Source organism: Zosterops lateralis, assembly GCF_965231275.1.
Source record: "Zosterops lateralis genome assembly, chromosome: 9".
Lineage (NCBI taxonomy): Eukaryota > Metazoa > Chordata > Aves > Passeriformes > Zosteropidae > Zosterops > Zosterops lateralis.
In genome coordinates, this window is record NC_139769.1 from 21,311,153 (window position 1) to 21,334,883 (window position 23,731).

A 23,731-nucleotide genomic window follows, 5' to 3' on the forward strand; every position below is an offset into this window, starting at 1 on the left:
TCCCTCCTTGGTATGAAGGACTTTGTACTCCCAGTAACTTCTGTATAAAGCTGGGGCAAAACTTACCTGAAACCTAATACAGCTTCACTGGACTAGAAGAAACCTGTGTGAGTCTTCTCAGTTGCTTTATTTAGCATGCTGTTGTTTAAATGCTGTTGTAACTCTTTCAGGCATCTTAAAACTACTTAGGATTGTACATTGCTGCTACTCTTGCTGCAGAATTACTTCACAAATTGATGCTTTGAAGGTCAGAGTAGGTTTTGGAAAGCCTTTTTTTCTAAAAAGAAATGCTATTTGTCCATAGTTTTAACTACTTAACATAAAGGGATTTAATTTTTTTTTAGAGTTTATATTTTTTAAATTTCTCCTCGTCTTCCACTTTTTAAATTTAATAGCTAATGTAGTTGTACTTTTTGTCCTTCAGGTTTATTTTAGCTTTTGTGGGGTCAGTTTCACTTTCCACAATTTAGTTAGTCCTGCCCAGATCTGTAACTGTAATCCTGGTCTCGGTAGCTTTTAAAGTTAACATCTTAATGAAATTGGTTTTGTTTGAGGAGTGAGCAAACATATTAAGACTTTCTGAGGGATCAACCTGCTTTTGTTATCATTGCTCCTGCAAATAAAAGCAAAGAGAGATACCAGGTACAGGAAAACCTTTAACTTTTCTTTAGCCATTTAGTAGCAAGTCAACTATATGTGTAATAATTAAAAAAAAAAAAAAAAAAAAAAAAAAAAAAAAAAAAAAAAAAAAGGTATTATTTAGTGGAGGTTTAGTGGAGGACCACAATATTAAGAATGCAAAATACAGGAAAACCAGAAGTGGAAGGACTGGCAAGAGATGGTCTGAAACACATACAGTGTTGAACAGATGATTAATGTTAAGTTGCCTCTTGGGACTCAAATTTGGCAGTGTTTGAGGAATATGGTTCTTGTTCATATAATAAAACTTCTTTGTATTATAAACCTTTAACTAATAGGAAGGAAAGGTTTCATTTAGCTGGGTCACAGGGAATATACATCACATGTGACTTATAAAGAAGGCTCTCTAAAGCTATTTTATTTCTTCCTTATTTCTCTTTGCTGCACTATTTTTCCTCCTGTTATATTCTTAGGAATTTTGTTCCTTGCATAAGGATAAGGATAGATAAGGTCCAGCCTCCTTGCACTTCGGAATCTGGACCTTATCTAGTGGTCGTTGGTAGAGAATGGGATGTGCTACTGTGACCCGTCTGTCAGTGTAATAATGCCTGTACAGAGGGGATAGACTGGCAGTGGGGGCAAAATGGGCTGCAGTCCAGTAGTCACCACACTGATGGAGGAAACTGCATTGAGGACACTCTGAATAGATTTGCAGCTGCATCCCAAGTGTTGGAATGAATATGCAAAGCAATTTACAACTTGGGACCTCAACAAATTCTGTTTTCCTTAAATCTCCATCGGTGATATGCTGTAAGTGCACTGTACCTGTCTATAGAAGCACAGTATGAAAAGCAACACGTGGTTTTCTCACCCTTGAGTGTTCATCCTGCACCGCAGCTTTTGCAGGTTGCAGCTGCAGACTCCTTAGAGAGGATGTTAATGGCTGCTGTTGGTACTTGTGAACTGAGGGGCGCAGGTGATGCACCGTGCAGTGCTGCTGGCGTTAACCTGTCATGGATCATTGCATTGTAACAGAGGTTCTGTGGGAGCTGCATCTGCTCCCTGCAAGATAAAGCCTTGCTGGAGAGGTAAGGATTCGTTATGCTGAATGTCTGCCTTGGCTCTGAATGAGCACCACGGTGCCAGCTAGGAATTTTGAAACAGCCTCTATATTGCTTCACTTAAATTGCTACTGTGTCTTACTGCCAGTGACTCTAAGGATTGTTATTTTTTAAAAAAATTAATTTATAGAATCTTAAGGTAAGATTCCATTTCTTCCATTTCTTTGTAAGGTGCTTGTACAATGTTTATCTTCTTTCTTTTACGTACCAAGATCTCTTTTTAAGAGATTTTACAGTGTGAGAAGGAGCTAAGCTAGGTGGAACATTTTATTGGTGAGTTTTGTGATCAACTTGCTCTATCAGCTGAAGTGCAAATAGCCAGCCTTTTGTGCTGAACCTTTCCTATGTGGGGTCCTTTCACAGTGGATAACATGCTCCAGTTCCCAAACTGAAGGTAGTTGAGTGTCTCGTTGCCAGGGAGAGGCCTCGTATATGTTCATTTGCATGATGAGATTGTCCCAGAGGAGCAGGGTTCAAATTTACCTTCAGAACTTGGGAACAAAACTGTTAGTGTTTTATTGGGAATGATTTCAACTTAGGCTGTGAATAAAAGGATCAGAACTTACTGCTTTGTTGTCAACTGTCGTTGTGGTCTGTTGTGGCATTTGTGCATTTGAAGTGCTTGAATGCAAATCTCATCCCCAGTTGTGGGAGACGTTGGAAAGAAGGCAGCAGTTTGTTTTCAGTCTATGAATGACAATTTGCAAATAAACTTGGATCTAGTTCTGATAAAAATAAAGAAAAGAAAAAAGGATAAGGAATCTGAATACCTTGATGTATCAAACATGTGAAAAAATTCTGACCTATTTTGAATGTGATATTATTCTGCACTGTTCTTGTATCTTAATCTTGCTGCATGTAGAGTTAGTTTTCAGTTGCCTGATTAGTTTTATGATGGGGATATTTGTTATAGTTTGCTGGCACTTCATGTTCTCATTTCTTATTTTATCATAGAGTGGGATTCCCCTAATTAAGGATTTAATTAGATGGCTTACATTAACTCTCTGCAGGAGTGTCTGTGTAATAAAAATACTCATGGTTACGTGCGTTAGCTACACTGGGTCCTTTAACCTGCACACTGGACAGTAATTGTGTACCTTAGGTAGCAAGCTGCTTTCCAGTTAAATACTGGTTCTCTTAGAAAAAGAAGGGGAAAATGATGAGCAGGAAAATAATAGGAATAAACAGGATATACAGAGTTCGAAAGGCGTGGCATGTTGCCGACCTTTAGCGTTACTTAAAGCCCAAAACACTCCATTCAGCTAGGTCCTCTACAAACAGAGAAAAATCCTCCTCCTAATCTACAGATTAGGTGGAAAGTACATGCAGGAAATGCCAGAGGGCAGGTGGAAATGCTCCCGGGCTTGTGTTTGCCTTTAACAGAGTGCTGTGTGAGCCAGGGCATGCCAGCTGTGCCAGAGGTGGGAGGGCAGGGGCAACCAAGGGGAGTTAACCTGTGAAATGAAGGAGATGAACCTTCTCTTACCTGTGTTTAGAACCTACCACGAGCAGGGTCTGTTGGGTTTAGGCAACCAGTGTTTCATATAGTTATTAATATTTTCAATAAAACTATTTTGTGTACCTAGTTGGGACTCTTTGGGACTGTTCTGGGGATACTTGTGCTCCTTTGTTACTGGGGTTTTTTCTTCCTGTAGTCGTATTGATAACTAAATTAGAGTAGATTGACGAATAAATTAAAATAATTGGACAGAAACCCTTTTCTTGATTTGGGTTTATGTACAGTACTAGAAAGACATTTGGGACAGAAATGAAGAAAAGAATCAGATTACTCAGGAGTTTGTGACATACAATGATAGTATTTGTGTAACTACTCATTTAGCAATTATTTTAATTTTTTGAGGAGAGTTGTCATGAGTATCCTAACTTCTATTATTGGTATTTTTTCTGGTCTTTTATAACCTTTTGTGCTTCTGTTGACCATCTGGAAAGACTGCTGGTAACTGGTCATTAAGTCTTGGGCATTAAGTGGCTAAAAAGGGAGATGGAACAATTTCAGAGATAATGGAGTCAAGTTTCCCTCCCTCACTCTAGTAATTCTTTTTGTTTGATTCACAAAAGGCAGTTAGCTCTGCATCTGTCAGTTCTGGTTACAAAATGCCTGTCTAGCCCTATGCTCTCAGTTACAATCTGGTGATTCTCTTTCTAGCAAGGAAATGATGGTTTTCTATATAAAAGATATCTCTGTGCACATCGTTTGGGCAAAGGAGAGGAACCCTCATATTCCATTTTCTATTAGAACATTATAAGTGAAATCCCAGGCTTGTGGAGCAATGGGTTGGTAGGATTACAAGTCAACATCACCTCTGGGCCAAAGGCAGTGCAATACCCAGCCCTTCCAGCCATTTCAGGGCTGTCTGCAATATTCAGCAATGTGTTTTAGATTTGTGTGGGCCCATATTTATAAGTCAGCATGGTAAATATAGGGGGGTGGAGGAGGAAGCATCTGAACCAAGGAGATGAGATAGTGGTTTAATTTATCTGTAGCTGGTCTGATGAGCCTGATGGCATGGGATGTTTAGGTGAGGTCTTTGCCAGGCTCTGTAGTGCTACAGGCTCTGCAGCAGGAACTCTGTCACTCTCATCTGGGAGGAGCAGCTCAGGAGCTGTTTATGAACTTCAGCTTTCCTCTTCTGTCCATTGATGTGTGATGTGAGCTGCAAAGTGGCTTGCATGCTGCTAAGCCAGTCCTATAAAAGAATCCCTGTGGTTGACTCTGGGGTTTTCTGCTCAACAGAGAAATACATCAGGAGACAAAGGCAGTACTTCAAAACAGGTATTGCTCCACATCATCGTGATCCTGAATAAAACCTCAGATTCACCTCATCAGTGAAGATGGTTTCTATGTGCACTCAGCTAATCAGCTGTTGAACAGCTGTCAAAAGTGGTGCAGAGAGTTGTTTAAAATGAAGCTGCCAAGAATAACCACAGTGGTCTTAGTACATACAGTTGTTTCTTGTATTTGCATGATCCACTCTCTTGACTAGTCACTTGTACTGTGCTCAGGGTTTGGAAAAATTAGCTTTTCCCCAGCATTGCACACATTTACTTAAAGGCTCATTCACAGGGGAATATGTGTTACTGCAGAAATACTAATTATGATGCTGTTCACTATGTAAATACAATATTACACTTGATGTGAAATTTTAAGGGTTTTTTGGTGGCTTATTTTAGGCTTATTCATTAATTCAGGTAAATTTAAAAAATATCCTTGAACAGCATTGAAGACTAAAATAGAGACTGCTTTAATTCTGGGTGTTCCTTGTGCTATTTGTATTTATATGCTCTTTTATATTTTGAAGGTCTGAAGCCAAGCTGATCTCCGTATTTCAGTAATTGGACTATTGGTGTATTTTCATTGTTCCTAGTCTGGTTGTTTATTCACAGGATATGCAAAGCTCTGGTTTGTTTTTAGATAATCCAGTTCAAGTGTCTTTCCGGTTTTTCTTTTTTTAAATTTTCCTCCTACCACTTCCATAGCATCTTTCTGAAAGGAAATTCAAACTCAGTTCACCATTGGGAAATTTGTCTTGTTCCTAAAACAAGAAGTCTCTGTGGTTAGTTTTTCTCAGGAAATGCAATTTGTGCAGTAGGTCTGCCTCTATCTGTACTTTCCTCTGGTAGCTTTTGAATCTCTGTGGGTGATGAGTTCATTTGGCAGATGCTCCTTTCCCACAGATTTGTGAGGAATAGCAGATGGGGAGAGAAGGCCTGACTTAATCATCTCCTTTAGGGAAAGGCAGAAGGAAGGGAACTGTTGGATATTCCACCAGCCCCCAATGACCGGTCAGGCTCTGTCAGCTGTTCGGCCGTGTGACTGCATCAGCAAAGCAATACTGTGCATCATCTGATGAATTCCAAAAAAGAAGGTGTGGGTTGAGGAAAGGAGCAAATGAAGCTGCTTAAAATGTACCGTTTTGAGGTGATGAAGGAGAATAAAACCATCTTCTCCAACTCTGTTGTGATGATTAGTCCTGTGTACTGCAAGTAAATCACAGCATTGGCTTTCAGTTGCTTGCTGATGGCTTTTCACGTGTGCAGAAATATGGTTTTCTGTCAAAAGTTTAAATGAAAAAATCTATTGTAGACATTCAGTGTAACTAAGACTTGCAAACTGATTAAACTCATTGTCTACCATTGAGATAAAATTTATAGTATGTAATCGAATCAGTGCTGAAATGGAAAATGCCTTAAAAGGTGAAACACCTGTCTGGAAACTGTGATAACAAGAAATACAAGCTTGCATACAGGCTTTGGGGAAAGAAATAGCAACTATTGTTTTATCACTGTTAGGAATTTGAAACATACTGATTAGAATTAAAGATGGAGGCGCCTTGGTTTCTTCTGTCATTTTTCTTGAGAGAGAGTGAGCCTTATTCCAGTCTTAGCATTTGTATCACTGATTCAGTTCAGGGTTGTTAATGGAAGGTTGAGATGTACTTTCATCATGCAAACTCCATTTATATTTATATAGCTTCTATATAAATCTGTGATTTGATAGGAAAAAAAATGAAAAGTGACTGACAGCAATGAGTACATTTTTTTTGAAAGAAGTTTGAATTGAGGCAAATTTACCTTTTTATTGACGGTTTAATTTAAAATCCTGTAGCTGTTTATAGCCAGGGTGGGTAACCACTAAGTACAGCTCACCATTTCTTCTAATAAAGAGCTGATACAGTGCATGTTTTGTCTGTTGTGGGCTATGAAGTGGCTGCCACATTCAATTGCCCAACCTCTGCCTTGCTCTATTTGATTTGGGGGTGCTGAGGCTGATGTTCGTTTCTGTTTCGGTGTCATACAACTGTGTAATTAGTAGCACCAGTTTAGTTTTCCTCTTCTGAAGGAGGCCCAGTCTTTTCTCTGTGGGGTTTTTGCTGCTACTTCGAAATTGCAGAAACCCCTAGGATATTCTGTGTTTAGTAAAAATGTACATTTTAAGGTTGTGTATATAACTTGAGTTTTCTATTTATGCTTTCCTGAAAGGCAGCTCTTTAACATGGATAGAGATTTTGTATTTCTTTGACGTGTGGGGAGAATTTAAGGCAGCTTGATTGCATTAATACAGTTTGGGTTTTTTTGTAGTAAGCCCCAAGTGACTTTTTCAAGCTACATAAAATTTAAATTAAAAATGCAAGTTTAGGAGAAAGCTTGTTTCACTATTAGTTATGCTGAGAGTGTAGAACTTCTCCTGAGATGTGTTAACTCCTTAGGCTTTTCTGCTGGAGCCCTGTGTCCCCTGAGCCAATTCCAGGCTGGTACCAGCTCGGGCAAGGCTTGGTTTCAGAGATGCTCTCAGCAGTTATGGTGCAGCAGTTGGAAGAGCAAGGCTTAGTTTGTTGTACCCCAGTCCTTCCAAGGCCAGTTTACACCTGAGAGATGCTGTCCCTGCAAGCGTTCCACTTCCAGCCCCTGCATTTGGCATTCCCCACTCTAATTAACGTGATTTAGGTTTGGTTACTGATTACAGCCTGGCAGGGCTGAAGGCGTAATTGACATCCTAATGACTACGCGTGAAGAAGCCGGGCATGAGGTGCAGACCCGGTAATTTTGGTCGGGTCTGTGATGATGATGTGTTGGCCAATGTGGGTGTGCCTGTATCACCCTCCTAAGACTAGGAATGTGCTGTATGGCCAGTAAGGAGGGAAGAAAACAGGAGTAATTGTTCCAGCTCTTGGGATATGGTGGCATCAGTCAGATGATGAGGACAATTGTATAGCTCAGAAGCTATAAACACCTGGTGTAAAATGTGCTGTTAAAAAGAACTGATATTTAAATAAACACAGATGTTCTGATGTACTTTTAAGTATAACTGAGTTTTTTTAAAATTAAAGTTGGCTTTATATTTTTAAAAAAAGCTTTAAAAATTATTCAGTTAATTACCATTACAGTACAAATATACAAACAAATTACCACAGTCATCATTTCATGATCTGTGGAGGTTGCCAGTGTACAGACTTTTTACTTTGTGGTGTGTCCCTCTGTGGAAGAGAACTTCCAAATCCCTTGGATTTGCTGAGCAGCAGGAGTGCTGGAGGGTTGCTGTAGACTGGGTGGCTTAGGGCCATTGGCCTGTATGAGTTACCTGGGCTGAGGCTGGAACAGACTTCCACAGGGTGAATCCCTGGAACTCAGCCTGCCCAGTGAGTGGGTTGCAGTGCTATTGTAACCTCTGGGTGTCACACTTCATAATTACAAAAATACACCCACACCCATTTGTTGATGCCAAATAATTCTAGTGATGAGTATGGAAGGGCAAAATACTTGTTTAATTGGAAGAATGTGGATAGTCTGTTTGAGGGCTGCTGTCAAGGTAGAGTAGGATGGGAAACATGAATCTTCACAGCTGCGACTTGATAAAACTAATGAAAGGAAAAGGCATGGGTTATATCGACAATTAAATATACAGCTTTACATGTTCTTCTGATGATAGCTCTGAATCTGAGCTCTGTTCCTGTCTTTTTGACACCTATGAAGTCTCTTGATGAAATATGCATTTGTGAATTACACAACTCTTGTTTACTTGCAAAGAAAGGTAATATTAGTACTGAGGCATAAATATGTCACTGTCTCTACTAAAAATATGTTTAAAAGTGGGTGAACTTTTGATTATAGGGTTTCTTTTCTGTTAATTTTTCCCAGCCAGCCTAAACATGTCCAATATTTACATGCTGGCTTCTGCAATCCCTTTGAAGCAGAGTTTAGAGCTCACATTGCAGTGCTGCAGAGTTTTTGAATAGGAAGCCAGTGTTAACACCCCTTGCCCTCCAAACTCCCATACTCCTCCCTTTTCTTTTGGGGCAGGGAGAAGAAAAGCGAATATAGAGCTTAAACCTGCTGTGCTTACAGTATTCCAGGTGAGACAATCTCCAGAATGGATGATCTCCAGATGGGATTGTGCCCACCCGTTCTGACCGCTGTGGGCTTTCAGCTGGTGCTCAGGGTTTCAGTGGTAGTGCTTAGATGTAAAGCACTTTGTCATCTGTTCCATATTATGCCTTTCATTCTGTAGTTTTCATCCTTAAAGGTTTTTGCCTGGAACTTCATGAGGCCAGAAAATACTAACAAGGGTAAATTCTTCAAAGTCTCCAAGAGAAGAGTGGGTTGGGTTTTGTTAAACCTCTTTGGCTTTCTCACTTGCCTACAGGAATTGCCATGTCTGTGTAGAAGGCTTTGGCTCTGCCTTTAAGTTCTTGAATGACGTTTCCTGCTTGGTAGGAGCAAAGTTATGCTTTTACATCAGCTGCAAATGCTGATGAGTTATTAAGGATGAGACTTCAAGCCAAGCATCTTGTGTTCCCTTTGCAGAACTGCGGCTGAATGGAGCTTAAAGGGCCACAGATGAAAGAAAGAACATGAACATTTCTGAAGGTGTGAGATGTGTCTGGCAGTGACCTCCTTACCTCAGTAATAAAGAAGAGTTTTTCTACAGGAGTTTAGGATATCTTTACTCCAAGTTCTTAATGTACTAACTGGAATGGTGCTCTGACAACAGTTGTCCATAATAAAGCACTTACCCTACTACAGAACAGGATTTCTTTCTCTACTGATAATGTAACTCAATGGCGGAGAATAATGTTCTGATAAGCATGCCTGAGGATCGTTCCTTTCATGTGCGATACAGGTAAGACTCTGCTCCTTTTGCTCTAAATGAATAAGTGCTGGTAATAATAGAAACCTAAACAAGTTGCAACAAATAGCTTGATATCTCTGCTAGTAGTGTCATTGAAATTTAAAATTAAACCCACCCATTTTTTTCTTGATTTTTGAACCATGATAATTCACTTTTGCCATGTAGAAGATTATATTAGTATGATTATGTAATTGTATAGTGTTGGAAATTGTATGGTAGCAGAATAGTACATATTGTTTGTATTTCTTTGTATTTGGGATAGAATGATATGAAGTATGGTGCCTGCAGGGTAATAGCTACTCCCTCTTTTAGCTCTTGGTCTGCCTAAGCAAATTGCTGAGTTTTGTCTGCTGAAGTTCTCTGTACTTGGCCCATTATTGTTTTGATGAATGATGAGGTATTTTCCTTGCTTTACATAGAGAGGTTTGTTTGATAGATGGAAACTGCCTTGGTGCCTTTCACTCAAAAGTACTGTTCTTGCAAGTGAAGAGGATATGGGATTTCCCTTCTGAGAGCTTTTATCATTTTTCTTCTGAATCCCCTTTACAGACACAGGACAATGTGCTGGCATTTCAGACTCGCTCTAGTGGAGCTGAACTACAGGAGCATTGTGTAGGGCATGGTGTTTGGAAGGGTAAATCTTGCAGTTCTTTCAGTAGGAAGAGACATTGGAAGACTGAAATGATTGAAATAAAAGAAATAAAAAATGTGGTTCTTGTGTGCTCCTCCCACCCCTACCCTTGTCATGCTTTCTTGGGAGGCCTTTTCTTCCTAGCTAACAGCAATAAGGGGGTACCTGTATTTGTAAGACAGCACATGCTATGGCTTAAAATGAATTCTTTCAACCTTCTGACAATGTTAGATTGCTCTTGGAATGGTCTTCTCTTCCATTCCATAGAAGTCCTTAATTTCATTTCATACAAGTCCAGTGTCCTGGTTAGCAGTGCAGCCAGCTGGAGAGGCTTTTTCATGGTCAGTAAGGAGCCATGTAAGGTAAATAAAGGTTAGTAAATAAGCTGTAATTGACTGTTTTCTCTCTTTATTTTGCTATAAAATCTTTATGCTGTGGCTTTGACCCTAAGTGTGTAAGCGTGATAACTCTGTGCTGTTTCCTGAAGGGTCCCACTTCCCAGCATTCCTCTGCCACGTTTCCCCACGCTGCTGCTGATGCTCTCAGGCCTCCCCAGACACTTGCAGAACATCCTTGGTCACTCTTTAATAAAAGCAGGAGCTGTTCAGGGTACTATTCTATAAGTAAATGGATGAAAAATGTGTCATGGCCAATTGACTGGTTTAAACTGATAAGTTAAAAAGAACTTTAAAAAATTTGGCAAGCACAATCAGGGCACAATGTCTTACAGGTTTGAATGAGACCAATTAAAAATATGAACAATAACAATATTCTTGACCTTATTAAACTTTTCTGCAGGAACTATAATCTGGTTCACATTTACAAAACATGATGGCAAAATACTTTTAATTTAAAAAGATATTAAACTTTCCTAAGACTTTGAGAAACTACAGATTAATTCAGTGTATTGACCTGGAATTTTATGATGATTTTGATAGCTGTAATTTGGAAATATTTTATTTTGTTGGAGTTCAAAATTTAGTGCAGGAAATCAAAGGTCATAAATTACTGGGGAGGGAGTTATCAGTTTTTAAAAAATTTACTTGTAGGTATTGTCCTAGGCTTGTTTGGCTGTGACTGCTCTTACCTTCCTTCTGGCATTCCATTAGAACTGATTTTAAAGAAGTTGGCCCACTCCTAAGGAAAGGATTTACTATGAGTCTGTTTCTGACTGCAAGTGTTTCTTTCTCCCCACAGTAGTTGATCAGGATCACTTTAGCAGTTATAAAAATGCTTATGCTTGTGGAAGGAGATTTTTGTTGTTGTTGTTGTTTAGTGACTGAAAATAAAATGCTGATGTTACTTGATTTGTATGAATAAATGATCTGTAGGGTGAATGAATATTTGTAGAACTTGGTTCTTTTGGCCTGCTAAATTCATACACCAAAACCAAGTAATTGCTTGTATCTTGACTGGAGCAAAAGAACACAGAATTCAGGTGTGTGTGGTTTCTTTGTGTGAGTTGTTTGTTTCTAATCTCACCATCGAGTGTAGTGATGGAGGCAGGGGAGCTGTGGGGGAGCTGTTGGCAGCTCCTGCTCACGTGGGGAAGCCCAGAGTGAGGGCAGGAGTCAGGAATGGTGTGTCAGCTTCATTACAGGATACTGGGGCATTACTGATGTGGGCATCTCAACTAGAGATGTCATGGGGGTTGTTTTGTCTCTACGTGTGTTATTTGGACCAACATGTTTCATGGCAAATTAATGACAGCTGTGTTCCTCCTCTAAAGAAAAATGTCCTCTTAGTGGGAATTGAACTGAGTCAAACTAAATTGTGTTTAGAGATTGTAGTAATCACTGAGTCTTACTGCCTTCTTCCACTGCCTTAATTCTTACCACTTTCCTTGTTCTTATTGTAAGAGGAGAACAGCTGAAGGGAGGGAGACAAAAACAAGGAGGCAATTACTTTGGGGTTGTATTCTTAGAAAAAATAAAAGTTTAAAATAGAATGTGAAAAAGGTCAGAGAAGAACGGGGTGGGGGGACATAGAGAAGAAGAAAAGAGAAAAACCTGAGGAGCTGGGCAGGAGGAAAAGCTTTGAGGGCCAGATAAGGATGAGGTAGTTTTACAAATGAGAAATTATTCAGGAGATGCCAGGCAGCTATAGACAGCATAACAAAATGAAGCCCTGTGTGAGCATTTCCAAGTAATATCTGAGAGAACGTTATCCTGTTCAGCAGGAACTGAATTGTGTTAGAAGTGCACAAATGAATGGGGCTTGTTCTTTCTCCTCTCTGCAGATTCAATGTATCTCTTGTTTGGCCACTGGATGTTGAGTAAATAATTCAATTCAGCCCCGGGAATAGAGAAAGTAATGTCATATTGTCCTTGTAACTATTTAATGACTTCCTAAAACATTGATAACCTGGCCCTGCCTAGTCTGCCAAAGTGCTATTTAAACATTAGTAGTGACAGGTGGAAAACACCTATGTAAATCCAAAAAAAAAAAAAAAAAAAAAAAAAAAAAAAAAAAAAAAAAAAAAAAAAAAAAGGTGTTAATTTGCATTAGAGTCCTTTAAGTAGCAGAGGGGAGGAAAAAACAAATACAAACCAAACCTCTTCTGAATCCAGTTTTGGTACTCAATGGAAAAGCCTAGGAAACTTTTAAAATAACTGAGTGATTTCATAGCTCTTATATAACCTGAATAAAATATTAATGTTGAGTACAGACAACTGTGAAAATAAATATTTCATTTTCTCTGTTCTATTTTGGTATAGCTTATTTAGATTTTGAAATGATAGCTCGGAAAGAATGGATCCAGATGGAATTAAAGCTTTAATTTGCTGCACAGATTCTAGCAACCTGTTAACACACCCCCTCCAGAGTTGTGTAATTTTTGCATTCTTTTTTTATTCCAACAATTATTAATTCCCATTTTCATTTACTTCCTGTAATTCTGGTTGAGTTTAAAAACTCTGTAGTAACAGCTGATTTTCATCAGTCTGAGTATAAGCCGTTTGCTTCTTAGTTGTGATCTGTATGAAAGATCCCACAGCTTTCATTTTTATAAGTTATACTAAATCTAGGGTTGCAAAGCCAAGTGATTGTATTTCGCATTCCCTGATGAAATGGTAATGCTGCCTTGGCATTTGGCATTTTTTGGTATAGTGTGAAATTAGATTAATGCAGTCTCTCAGGGGAGCTACATACTGCAGCACTCTCTGATATTGCCCTTGTACTTTTTTAAACTGCTTTTTCTTCACTGATTATGTGTCTGATGCATCACTGTTAAAAATATAGATATTTTTAAATGGAATAAATTCACTTATGGAAGCAGAGTCCAGTGTAGCATTTTCACTGTTACGTCACACACGCATTTTGCTGAAATTTCTGCTCTTTTTAGCCATTCAAGCTAAAAATCCTAAGAGTGTGGCTGTGTAATGGTCCAAATCTCTGCACTGAGAAGCACCACATTTTCTAGCTGTCACTCTAATTGGACATGTCAGTTAACATGAGGTGCCCGGAGAGAACCTCTTTGGATAGGATTAAGCTTACCCAATGAAGTGTTTTAAGTCTTAAACCTTCAGTTGCTGATGGTGTAATCATTTCTGCCTTGCACTTAATTGTACTTAATCATTTCTGCCTTCTTCTGCCTTACATTCAACACATACACAATGTCATGAGAGCCAGGTGGTGGCTTGTAGCTAATAGGAATGCTTTAACTTCTCTGACAAGACTTTCCAACCTAAAAATACTGCATGTGTTATGGATATCCAGTCTGAGAAGTTGGGCTTGGCAAGAACTTCATGCTGGAGTTATCTTTTGCTGTCAGCATCTTTAGCAACTCCCAAGCAGACATTGCTTTTGGTTGCACAAGTCAGACATGTCGGTCATCTCGCTGTGCTTAAATTGTGGCACGTCGAAGAGCAGCAGGTATGGCAGTATTTTGTGTTTTGTATTGTACTTGTGATCCCAGTTCTTCTAGTCCTTTTGGAAGTCATTAGATTTTTCAAAAATATTTCCTTCCTGTTCAGATTTGAGTAGAAGTTTGTATAATCAAATTTCTTTCCTGTTTAAGAAAATAAAGAAATGTAAATATTGCAGGTATGTTAAAAACTTTGTCACTATGTCAAGTCAAAACAGGTGTCATCTGGTGTTTCCACTAAAATAACTTCTGCAAAAGCCAGCATTTGATTGTCCACTTTTTGGCAATATTAGCACATACTTTTTCAAGAGTTACAGAATGTCTCTTACAGGGTTTTTATTTTGAAAAAAATCTTTAAAAAAATAAAACGCTGACATTTTTGCAAGATTTTTAAAATGCACGTATCCTGAAAAAGCTGGAGAACCATATTGCTTCAAGATCGAGACCTGGGGCTGTTGTCTTTCTCATCTTCCTCTCCCCTGCCTCTCTCGCATCTCAGAACTGCAAAGTAGGAAATGTTTGGATAAAATTCTTAACGTTTACTGAAATGTTACATTTTGTACTCCTGAACTCACAGGGGCAAAAATGCACATGAATGGTTCTTGCCACTGTCGTTTTCTATCAGCTTCTTTGTTAATGTTTAAAATGTAATATTCTACTAATTCATTCATGACTGCAGTATTTTCCTGTATAATTACAAAATTACTTGTTCATAATAATAAAAAGTATTCCAGTGGGTTCTGGAATAATGGTGTATCAGTAACTTGAATTTTGTCATTAATTGAGTCTAGATATTTTTTCTTACACTGAGAATTCTCATAGCAGTGTTAGTATAAGAAATGAAGTGCCAAGGAGTATCGAATTACATAGGAAGCAAACCTGGGGAAAATTAGTCAGTCTTTGATACACAGAATATCCTCATTTTTTTCCTGTGAGTCATTTTGCAGGATACTATGGCATCACCCTAAAAATTAGAAGTGCTTGCATTTGTCAGAGTCAGTATTTGTCAGTAAAAGCTTGATTTCTGGGAAACTTTTCTGAAATTATCCAGATGGTGAAAACTGTTTTTGAATCCTTTGGGTGCTGCCTATGGACAAAGCAGAGTTTGGTTCCTCTCTGAGACCGAAAAAATAAGTAATTGTAGCTGTTTGTTCAAACGTTATTTTGCTCATAACCATCGAAGTTGTAATTTCCATTTCAGCCTTAGTTTGTGTAATACTCTAAAGCAAACCTCATTGGTTGTAGTGTGGTGCTGATTCCCTCTCCTAAACAAACAGAGGCCCTCTGGGTAAAACCCTGCCCTGTTCAGGGCTCAGGTGCTGGACAGAGTGTGGCATTTGGAGTGACTGTTGGTCCCTTTTGTTGCCGATGCAGGATGGAGGCTTCGTGCCTGGAGCTGGCTCTGGAGGGCGAGCGCCTGTGCAAGGCAGGAGATTGCCGGGCTGGGGTGTCCTTCTTTGAAGCTGCTGTTCAGGTCGGAACTGAGGATTTGCGCACCCTGAGCGCCATTTACAGCCAGCTGGGCAACGCCTATTTCTACCTGCATGAATATGCAAAGGCCTTGGAATACCATCACCACGATTTAACTCTTGCAAGGTAATGGTTCTGCATGTCATCCCATCCTGGTAGATGGGAACAGCTGACTGTTCATTGTCCTGCCAAACCCTCCTATTAATCCTGGCTAATGATTGAAGGTGGTGGTGGCAGAGGGCTGGGGGCCTGGCAGGTCACTTGGGTGCCCTCTAACCTGGCAGCTAATACTTGGTCTAGCACCATAATCCTAGAACTGACTGAGGCCTCACCAGGTTTCTGCATAATTACGTGGCTGCTTTAAATCCACCCTTTCCTTACCTTTCTGTGTTTCTAAAATCTGTGTAAAACTCATAATGTATTACTGTGAAATCTAAAACCCTATCCTTTTCATATTCCATTTATGTATCTTTTACTGATTTGTACAGATTCAATTATAGATTCAACTTAACCTCAATTTAGGCATAAATCTATTCTTCCCCCTGCCTTACTGCTCCTGTGCAGTGACCTTGGGGCATTTGTTTAGTTGTGTTATCCCCCAGGTAATGCAGTGTGAGTGGTTCAGTAGCACTCTCTTGCCTTACTCTCCTTTAGAATCTAGAAATGAAGTAGTGCCTTGAGCTACAGAGGAGACTGGAAGTCTTACACATTACAGTTAAGTGTCTTGTTAAGTAAAAGGAGACTTTTACTTAAAAGGAGATGGTCAAGTAAAACACAAATGCAGTTAAACCTCTCTTTCTAATGCCAGGACTGTCTTTCTAAATCATCTTTAAGAATTTTCTCTCTATTCTCTTCCTAAGAAATGTGAATTTTTAAAAAAATGTTAAGCAGATGATCAATACCATGAATACCAGCAGTTGGCCAGAATGAGATGTTTGTAACCACAGACTGAAGAATGTTTGAGTGCATTTCAGATATAAAATGAACTGAACACATACACATTTACTTGCTTGTGGTCTCTTTTCATAACTTCATGTAATTCTCCACCATACATTGACCATTTGCTTGGTTTAAATTATGCACTGTTTTCTGGGTATTCATTTCTGCAATTTCAGGACAATTGGAGATCTACTGGGAGAAGCTAAAGCTAGTGGGAATCTGGGCAACACCTTAAAGGTGCTCGGGAATTTTGAAGAAGCTATCGTTTGCTGTCAGAGACACCTGGATATTTCCAGAGAACTTAATGATAAGGTAAGAATTGTGCAGGAATGTGGATGTAAAGTGCTAACACACATTCCTCAACGCTGTGGTACTGGTAAGGAGTGTGCACCTTTCAGAGGGAAATTGTGAATATTCAAATATTTCTTCTAGGCAGTAAGAATCTATTAGTTGGAATCCAGTTGTTTATACCTGGAAGACTATAGGTCCAGGTTAAATACTACCCTATTTCGTGGCAGTTTTGTTTTTAATTTTTAGTGGTAATTGACCTCAAGAATGTATCTTGCTTTTCAAAAAGAAGTAGTATGCAAAACAATTGGATTGAGGGGATATGACTGGGTAGGTGATAACATGTTCAGAATGGGCAGAATGTGTATTGACAAGTAGTTAAGGAATTTTTTTCCCATCTGTGGATTGTACAAATAGCTGTTGCAACAGAAGACTTTGAAGTGTGAAATTTTAATGCCTTCTTTTACTTCTGGTTCAGGTTGGGGAAGCAAGAGCACTGTATAATCTGGGAAATGTCTATCACTCTAAAGGGAAAAATGTAGCTAATGCTGGGACTCATGATCCAGGGGAACTTCCAGATGATGTGAAAAATGCTTTACAAAAAGCTGCAAAGTATTATGAGTAAGTAGTAGCTTTAAATGTTGGGGGCTGGGAGGATATGATCATGTAGTTCATTAGAATGTGGGAGATTTGCAGTACCATGAGCTAACTGGAATGCTTCAAACCTGTCAGTTTGCTCTTCTCAACAGGGCAGTGCACTGGTTTTTATTATGCCCTCACTTTGTACTGTACCTGACAACCCTTAGTTAGAAACCAGCAGAACTCTTCAAACCAGGCTGAGACAACAGGACCTTGTTATACCTGTGTGTGTAACTAGAGGGGAACACACTGGCTTGAGTAAGAATGCAGTGGAGTTTGGTATCTCACAGGAAATATTTCCTACTCAGATTCATGGTTATTTAAAGGCCATTAACATAGGCCAAAGTAGAATATCTCTGCCTTTTGCTTTATATAAGAATATTTAAAATTATTATTTAAATGACTGAGAAAAATACCAAACCTTTTAAAAGTCACTATTCTCCTTCTCACTTTCCCCCAAAACAGGGAAAACCTGTCAATAGTAACAGAGCTGGGTGACAGAGCAGCACAAGGACGTGCCTTTGGAAATCTGGGGAACACACACTATCTTCTGGGCAACTTCAGGAGTGCAGTTTTAGCCCATGAACAGGTACAGCAACGGTGTGCTAGTAATGAATTCTGTTCTAGCAGAATATCCTGACCTTTAGTACATGTGATGTGTTGGATCTTGTTACAAGCTTTTCAATGCAAGTTTTAAATCTTAATTGCACAAACTTCAAGTTTGGCTGTTTTTATCAAGCATTGACGACCTAAAGAATGCAATTTTTTCATGCATTTCTGCATACAAATGTATGTTACAAAGTATAAAGTGGAGTAACTAATGCAGTTATTTCACATTTTTAAGCGTCTCCTAATTGCAAAAGAATTTGGTGATAGATCAGCAGAAAGAAGAGCATACAGCAACCTTGGAAATGCCTACATATTCCTGGGGGAATTTGAAACTGCTGCTGAATACTACAGGTGAGTGACTGTTGATGAACACCATTTATACCTCTTGTACAATCTACTTCTGTTGTGTCTGGTACTGTACCTCACAGCCATCTCTTCAATATGTACTTTGGAAAAATTTCCATTTGTTTAGCAAAGAAATTTTTCCTATGTTGTTTAACTATTCTGGTTCTTTTAAAGGAGGGGCAGTGTTAATGCTTTTATTTCTTTAACTCTGATGGTACTTTAAATAGATTTTTTGCAGTACTATAGACAGACATCCTTCCACTGCTAGGCATTTATTCCTATTATTCTAGAAACAGGCATTACTATCTCAGCTCTTGGTGAGTTCTGCAATGATGTGAGTGGCTTTCCTACCCTGAGATGTGTGGCTGCCTCAGCTGTGTGCACCAGCTGAGAGAGCTGCTGCACAGCAACATCAATTTACATCTCCAGCCTGTATTTTCAAGCCAGACTTGTCTTGATCTCTGCACCACTAAGCAGTTGCTGCTGTACCTGGGAAAGTAAAAGCTTTGCAAAGATGCAGTATAGGTGTTATTAGCATCTGACTGGGATTTCAGAGCACACCTGTTCCTAGGGAGAAAGGCCTCAGTACTGAGCAGATCCCTCTGAGCACTCAAATTCTTGCTCAGCAGGGCTGGGCTGGCTTGGTGAGTATAGGCCTGTCTTGTCCATGCTGATGGGAAAATAAGTATTGTAACACTGATACTAAACAGTGCAACCTGTCAGGGAAATTCCTACAAATTATTAATGAAGCAGTAAAATAAAAGATGCTGTTTGAGGAATCAGTCTGCTCTCTAATAAAGTAGGTGGAAGTAGGTTGCAGTGGAGGGAGTGGAAGACTTTACAAGTGCGAGATTTTAAGAGTTTACAAGATAGTAATTTATTAGCTGATAATTTGCCAGCCTGCTGCCCTAATTTGTTTAAGTTGTATAACTAATTTTCAGTTGTGCATGGGCACTTCTGAAAGCTTTTCCTTGCAGTGGTTTCTGGGGTTTGTGGGGTTTCTGAGGTGAGTGTCCCTCTCTTGCAGGAGGACGCTGCAGCTGGCCCGGCAGCTGAAGGACAGAGCTGTGGAAGCACAGGCCTGCTACAGCCTGGGGAACACCTACACTCTGCTCCAGGACTATGAGAAAGCCATTGATTATCATCTCAAACACCTGGTGATTGCTCAGGAACTACATGACAAGTAAGACCTAAGAGATTGTTTAATGTATGTGTGACACTCAGAGCAAATCCTGTTACCTTCAGCTCTGCTGCCATTGTTCCCCGTGTGACAGCTGCATTAATGTGAATTCCCTCAATGCTGGGCTTTGGTTTTCATATGGAAAACAGAAATTACTCACATTGGCATTTCAGCTAATGAGACTGAGATGAAAGACAAATTGATGAATGACTGTGTCTACATCATCTCCTGGCAGCAGATCTGTGTAAATTAAGGAAAAGAAAAGCAGATCTGTCTTTCCTGAGTTCACTATAATAATTCACCCTACCTTCACAAGCATCTGCCTTCTACTTGTCTACAAGTTAATAATAAAGGAAGGGACGGGGGAAGGAGAATAATGCAGCAGCAAGTAATGTTTATATTACAATCCTGTTTTCTGAGGCCTTTCTTATAGTGTCAGGTGCAACCATAATTTTTTGCAACATTTAATGTACATTTAAATGTACCTCTTCTTAAGTTAGTAAGAATACAGAGGACTAATAAGGCAAACTGAGGAAAAGCAGAGTTAGGTTAAACAATGTTCCACGCTTACAAAACTGACTAACTTGTTTGCTGTGAGCTTAAAAATTGTGATCAAATTTGTTCATATTTGTTTATAACCAGATCACACACCTTTAAATACAATATTTAATGTGTTGGTGTAGAATGGTGTCAGATGATTGCCTTTATTTTTTTGGCCCAGCAAATTACTTTGGCAGTGCTGTGAAAACCTGACCTCTGGTGTTCAGCAGGTAGAGGTGTAATTGCAAATGTGTCTTGTTTTCAGAATTGGGGAAGGAAGAGCGTGCTGGAGTTTAGGGAATGCTTACACTGCTCTGGGCAATCATGACCAAGCCATCCATTTCGCAGGAAGGCACCTGGAGATTTCAAGAGAGGTATGGTTTTCATACTCCCACTATGTTGGTTGCTGATTTTTCCTCTCACTCACACAGGTTTTATGGAGGTGTGTTCATGCATCTGATTTTTGAGTGATGGAATGCATTTTGAATGGTTTTAGAGACAGCTGATTCCATCTTATTTCAGCCACCCTCTCACTGCAGTCAGCTCTTTAGTTCTAGCGTCACCACTCACAATATCATTACAGACTCCAAGTTAGTGGCCTAGCAGAGATTATTTTAGGCTTTGTTATGTTACCTGTTAGTTGTGACTTCTTTAAAAAGATGTTCTCAGTCTTCAACCAGAAAAACTTTCTCAGCCTTTTTCTCTCAGAAGTCTAGGGGACAAGGATTGCTTTACACTCACACATGTGAGTATTGTTAAGGTAATACAACTGTTTATTTGCTTGTAGGTAGGAGACAGAAGTGGAGAACTCACTGCCAGACTTAATCTCTCAGATCTTCAAATGGTTCTTGGATTGAGCTACAGCACTAACAACTCCATGATGGCAGAAAGCCACGCAGTGGAAAACAGTTTGAATGGTATGTGCCTCTTTCTGTAGTACTTTCCCAACAGAGAAGTTGAAAAAGAATCTCTTGTTTGAGTTCTTTACTGACCATGGTAAGTTTGCTTGGTTTTCTCCCTAGCAGCTAAAAAAGGTTCTTACAGTACTGGACCCCTTCAGCACCACCTTTTCTGAAGGATTTATACTGTGAATCACAGGTTACTGCTTAGTTTCTTCATGTGTTCTAACTGTGTCTGTCTTGGACCTTAGATGAAATACAGCCACAGCTTTGCAAGTGATACCATAAATTCTAATAATAAAAAGATGAATTTGTCTCTTGAAGGTGGCAGACCACGAGGACGCCGTTACAGTATGGAGAACATGGAACTTATGAAATTAACACCAGAAAAGGTTGGCAATTTGCTTCTTTCTGTTCTGCTGCTGAGAGTGCAGTGAAACATTTCTGAGGGTGTGCTGATGTGCCATTTGCCCCCCTTTTTTAATTTAGTTGGTCATAGGAGCTCCATAACAGCAGGTGTAACAATACTAACAAATAATACTTTTGTCATGTAGGTAACAGCGTGTGACAGGTAATGGCTGTAATGGCTTGTGGGAAGCTTGCTTTATTCCCTGCACAAATGAGAAAGAATGAGGTTCTATAATGAGCATCAAAGGAATTCTTTCATCTTTTTATAGAGATGGGTCGAGGTTGCAGCATGGAAGTAATTCAGAATAAAATTCCTAAGCTTTAGCTTAGCTCTTCTGAACACTTTTTCTTTGGTTACAGTCATTTTCTAGGCACTTAAAATGCATGCTGTGTTTTTCACCTGGAGATTTCAACCAACTTGCAAACCATCAGAAGCTTCAACCTCCATCTTAAGGTTGCTATTTCAGAAATGTTACAACTGAGTCACAGGCAAAACAGCTTCCCCAAGCTCGGAAATCTCTTGGCGATGGGTGTTCCTGATTAAAATCCTTGTCTCAGTCTATGAGAGATTTCCTTCACATTCTGCCTTTCAACAGTGGGCAGTTCTGCATAAATGACTCCAGTGGTAGACTAAAATTGATATTTTTCTGTCCACACTGGGATGTCTAATTCCAATCTCTTCAAGTGAGGCAAAACCTGTCATATTAATCAGTAAAATCTCAAGCATGTGTACATGCAGTCAGTACAGCTGAAGTCAGCACTGGTGCTCAAGAGCCTCTTTGGGTACTGCTTTAAAAACACTCCGTATTTACTCTAGGGCAAGGCCTCTGCAGGGAACCTTGTAACCTTTGGCCACTATCACCTGGGTTTTCTTATTCTCTGCATTTTATTTATCTGGGAGCTCTTTTAAAATATGTATCCTCTTAACAGCCTGTGCCCTAAATATGCTAGAATGTGTCCTGTAGATTTTTGCCATTAAGTTACTGTTGCAGTCTAAAGCTTACAAAGGGCTGTTTTCAAGGTACTTGTTGAGTAGAGTAACTTCCATAGATGTCTCATACATAGAGCAACCTCTGCCTGAGCATCAGGGGCTGATTGTACAGGATGGCATCTTCTCAGAGTCTGGTGTTCAGTAAAACCTTGAAAAGGGAAATCCACTGGGTAGGCACTGTTGCTGGAAGATTTGTGACTGTGTGATTTCTGGTGTTGAATCAGGAAAAAAAATGGGTTGTTTTTATTCAGCTACAAGAGTCTGTCAGTTGTGGATAATTCTGTTTATTTTAGAGGAAGTTTTAGGGAAAATCTCTCAGGTTGATACAGTTATCCATTCTGCTGTTTAGTAAAAGGAGATGGTTATTCCTGTTTTTTCTTGTTCTGGCATTTGTCTCTCTTTCTTTTCAGTTTTTATTGGGAAGTTTGTGTACATCAAAACTTGAGGGAAGGCTGGTTGAGTAGCTCCTTTTGTATAAGGGTTTCTTTTGCTCTAATGCTTTATATAAACACTTTGTATAATATGGGGCCAGTTTTAATTTTTTTTCTTTCTAGTTTTAAAATGCCAGGTGGGAAATGCCAGCTGTGCCTGCAGTTCAGCACTTATATTAACTGCCCTTTCTGCACTGCAGCAACAAGGACAATTTCAGTGTGTTTAATTAAACCACTATCTGATCATGTTTTAATCCATCAGGTGTTACAGCACAGTTCAGTTCTCAGACTGAGCAGTAACAGCACTAACCTGCTAACAGCAGCTCAGGAATCAGTAACCACATCCATGTGGCTGCATGAACACAATAGTGTAAAGCTGCCTCATTTTGGGGAGGAAAAGCAGCAGCATGTAAGAGGTACTGGTAAATAAAATCAGAAGGCTTCATTTCCTGACTCTTGTTTTCTTAGGTTCCAAACTGGAACAGTGAGATTCTTGCTAAACAGAAACCACTGGTTGCCAAAACTTCAGCAAAACTTCATTTTGTAAATCGACTAAAAGGCAAAAAGTACAAAAATGGCACCACCTCCAAAGTTTTGCAGGATGCCAGTAATTCCATTGATCATCGACTTCCAAACTCTCAGAGGGTAGGTGTGGTGAGCTGTGGAGATCATGGCCTTTACTCATCTTTGTGTGATCAGAACTGTGGAAAACACCTTCCTGCATCTGTCTTTGTTCAGTTTAACTTGATTTAAACACTGTGGCTCTAAACTGGTGCAGAATCTGTCATTCTACAGCTCTCTCAGGGGTGGTGCCAGCTTTAAGATTTTCCTATTACTGAAACATTTTATTCCTGGTGGAAGTTAGAGCTCAGCTTGCAAACAAAGTTTATTTCTAAGTCTCTTCTAGACCTCACATCTAATTTTTCTGATTCAGGCAGTGGGAGATACTTTGGACATACAAACTTTTTAGTTTATTACACTCCTGAGAGAAGTCAGTTCAAAATAAAAGAACTGAGTTATTTGGTCATAGACCTGAGGAAACAATGGCAACTGTTCATTGCTGCTCTTGGTTCTTTTTCCTCTCATGG

The 23,731-nt window shown here is 39.4% G+C and overlaps 1 protein-coding gene across 3 annotated transcripts in view; it reads left to right on the plus strand.

Moving 5' to 3' along the window:
* Positions 1–23,731, plus strand: part of GPSM2 (G protein signaling modulator 2) — a 26,614-nt gene continuing 2,883 nt past the window's right edge. The window contains exons 1-12 of one of the 3 annotated variants that reach the window (XM_083868027.1): positions 1–107; positions 9,084–9,399; positions 15,279–15,500; positions 16,490–16,625; positions 17,080–17,222; positions 17,706–17,829; positions 18,085–18,200; positions 19,222–19,377; positions 20,180–20,288; positions 20,702–20,831; positions 21,138–21,205; positions 23,112–23,288. In XM_083868027.1, coding sequence (XP_083724153.1) covers positions 9,338–9,399; positions 15,279–15,500; positions 16,490–16,625; positions 17,080–17,222; positions 17,706–17,829; positions 18,085–18,200; positions 19,222–19,377; positions 20,180–20,288; positions 20,702–20,831; positions 21,138–21,205; positions 23,112–23,288 — 1,443 coding nt within the window. In that variant the 5' untranslated portion in view covers positions 1–107; positions 9,084–9,337. Of the gene's footprint in view, positions 108–9,083; positions 9,400–15,278; positions 15,501–16,489; positions 16,626–17,079; positions 17,223–17,705; positions 17,830–18,084; positions 18,201–19,221; positions 19,378–20,179; positions 20,289–20,701; positions 20,832–21,137; positions 21,206–23,111; positions 23,289–23,731 lie in introns of those variants that run through there. The other 2 variants (XM_083868028.1, XM_083868029.1) reach the window with 2 other exon arrangements.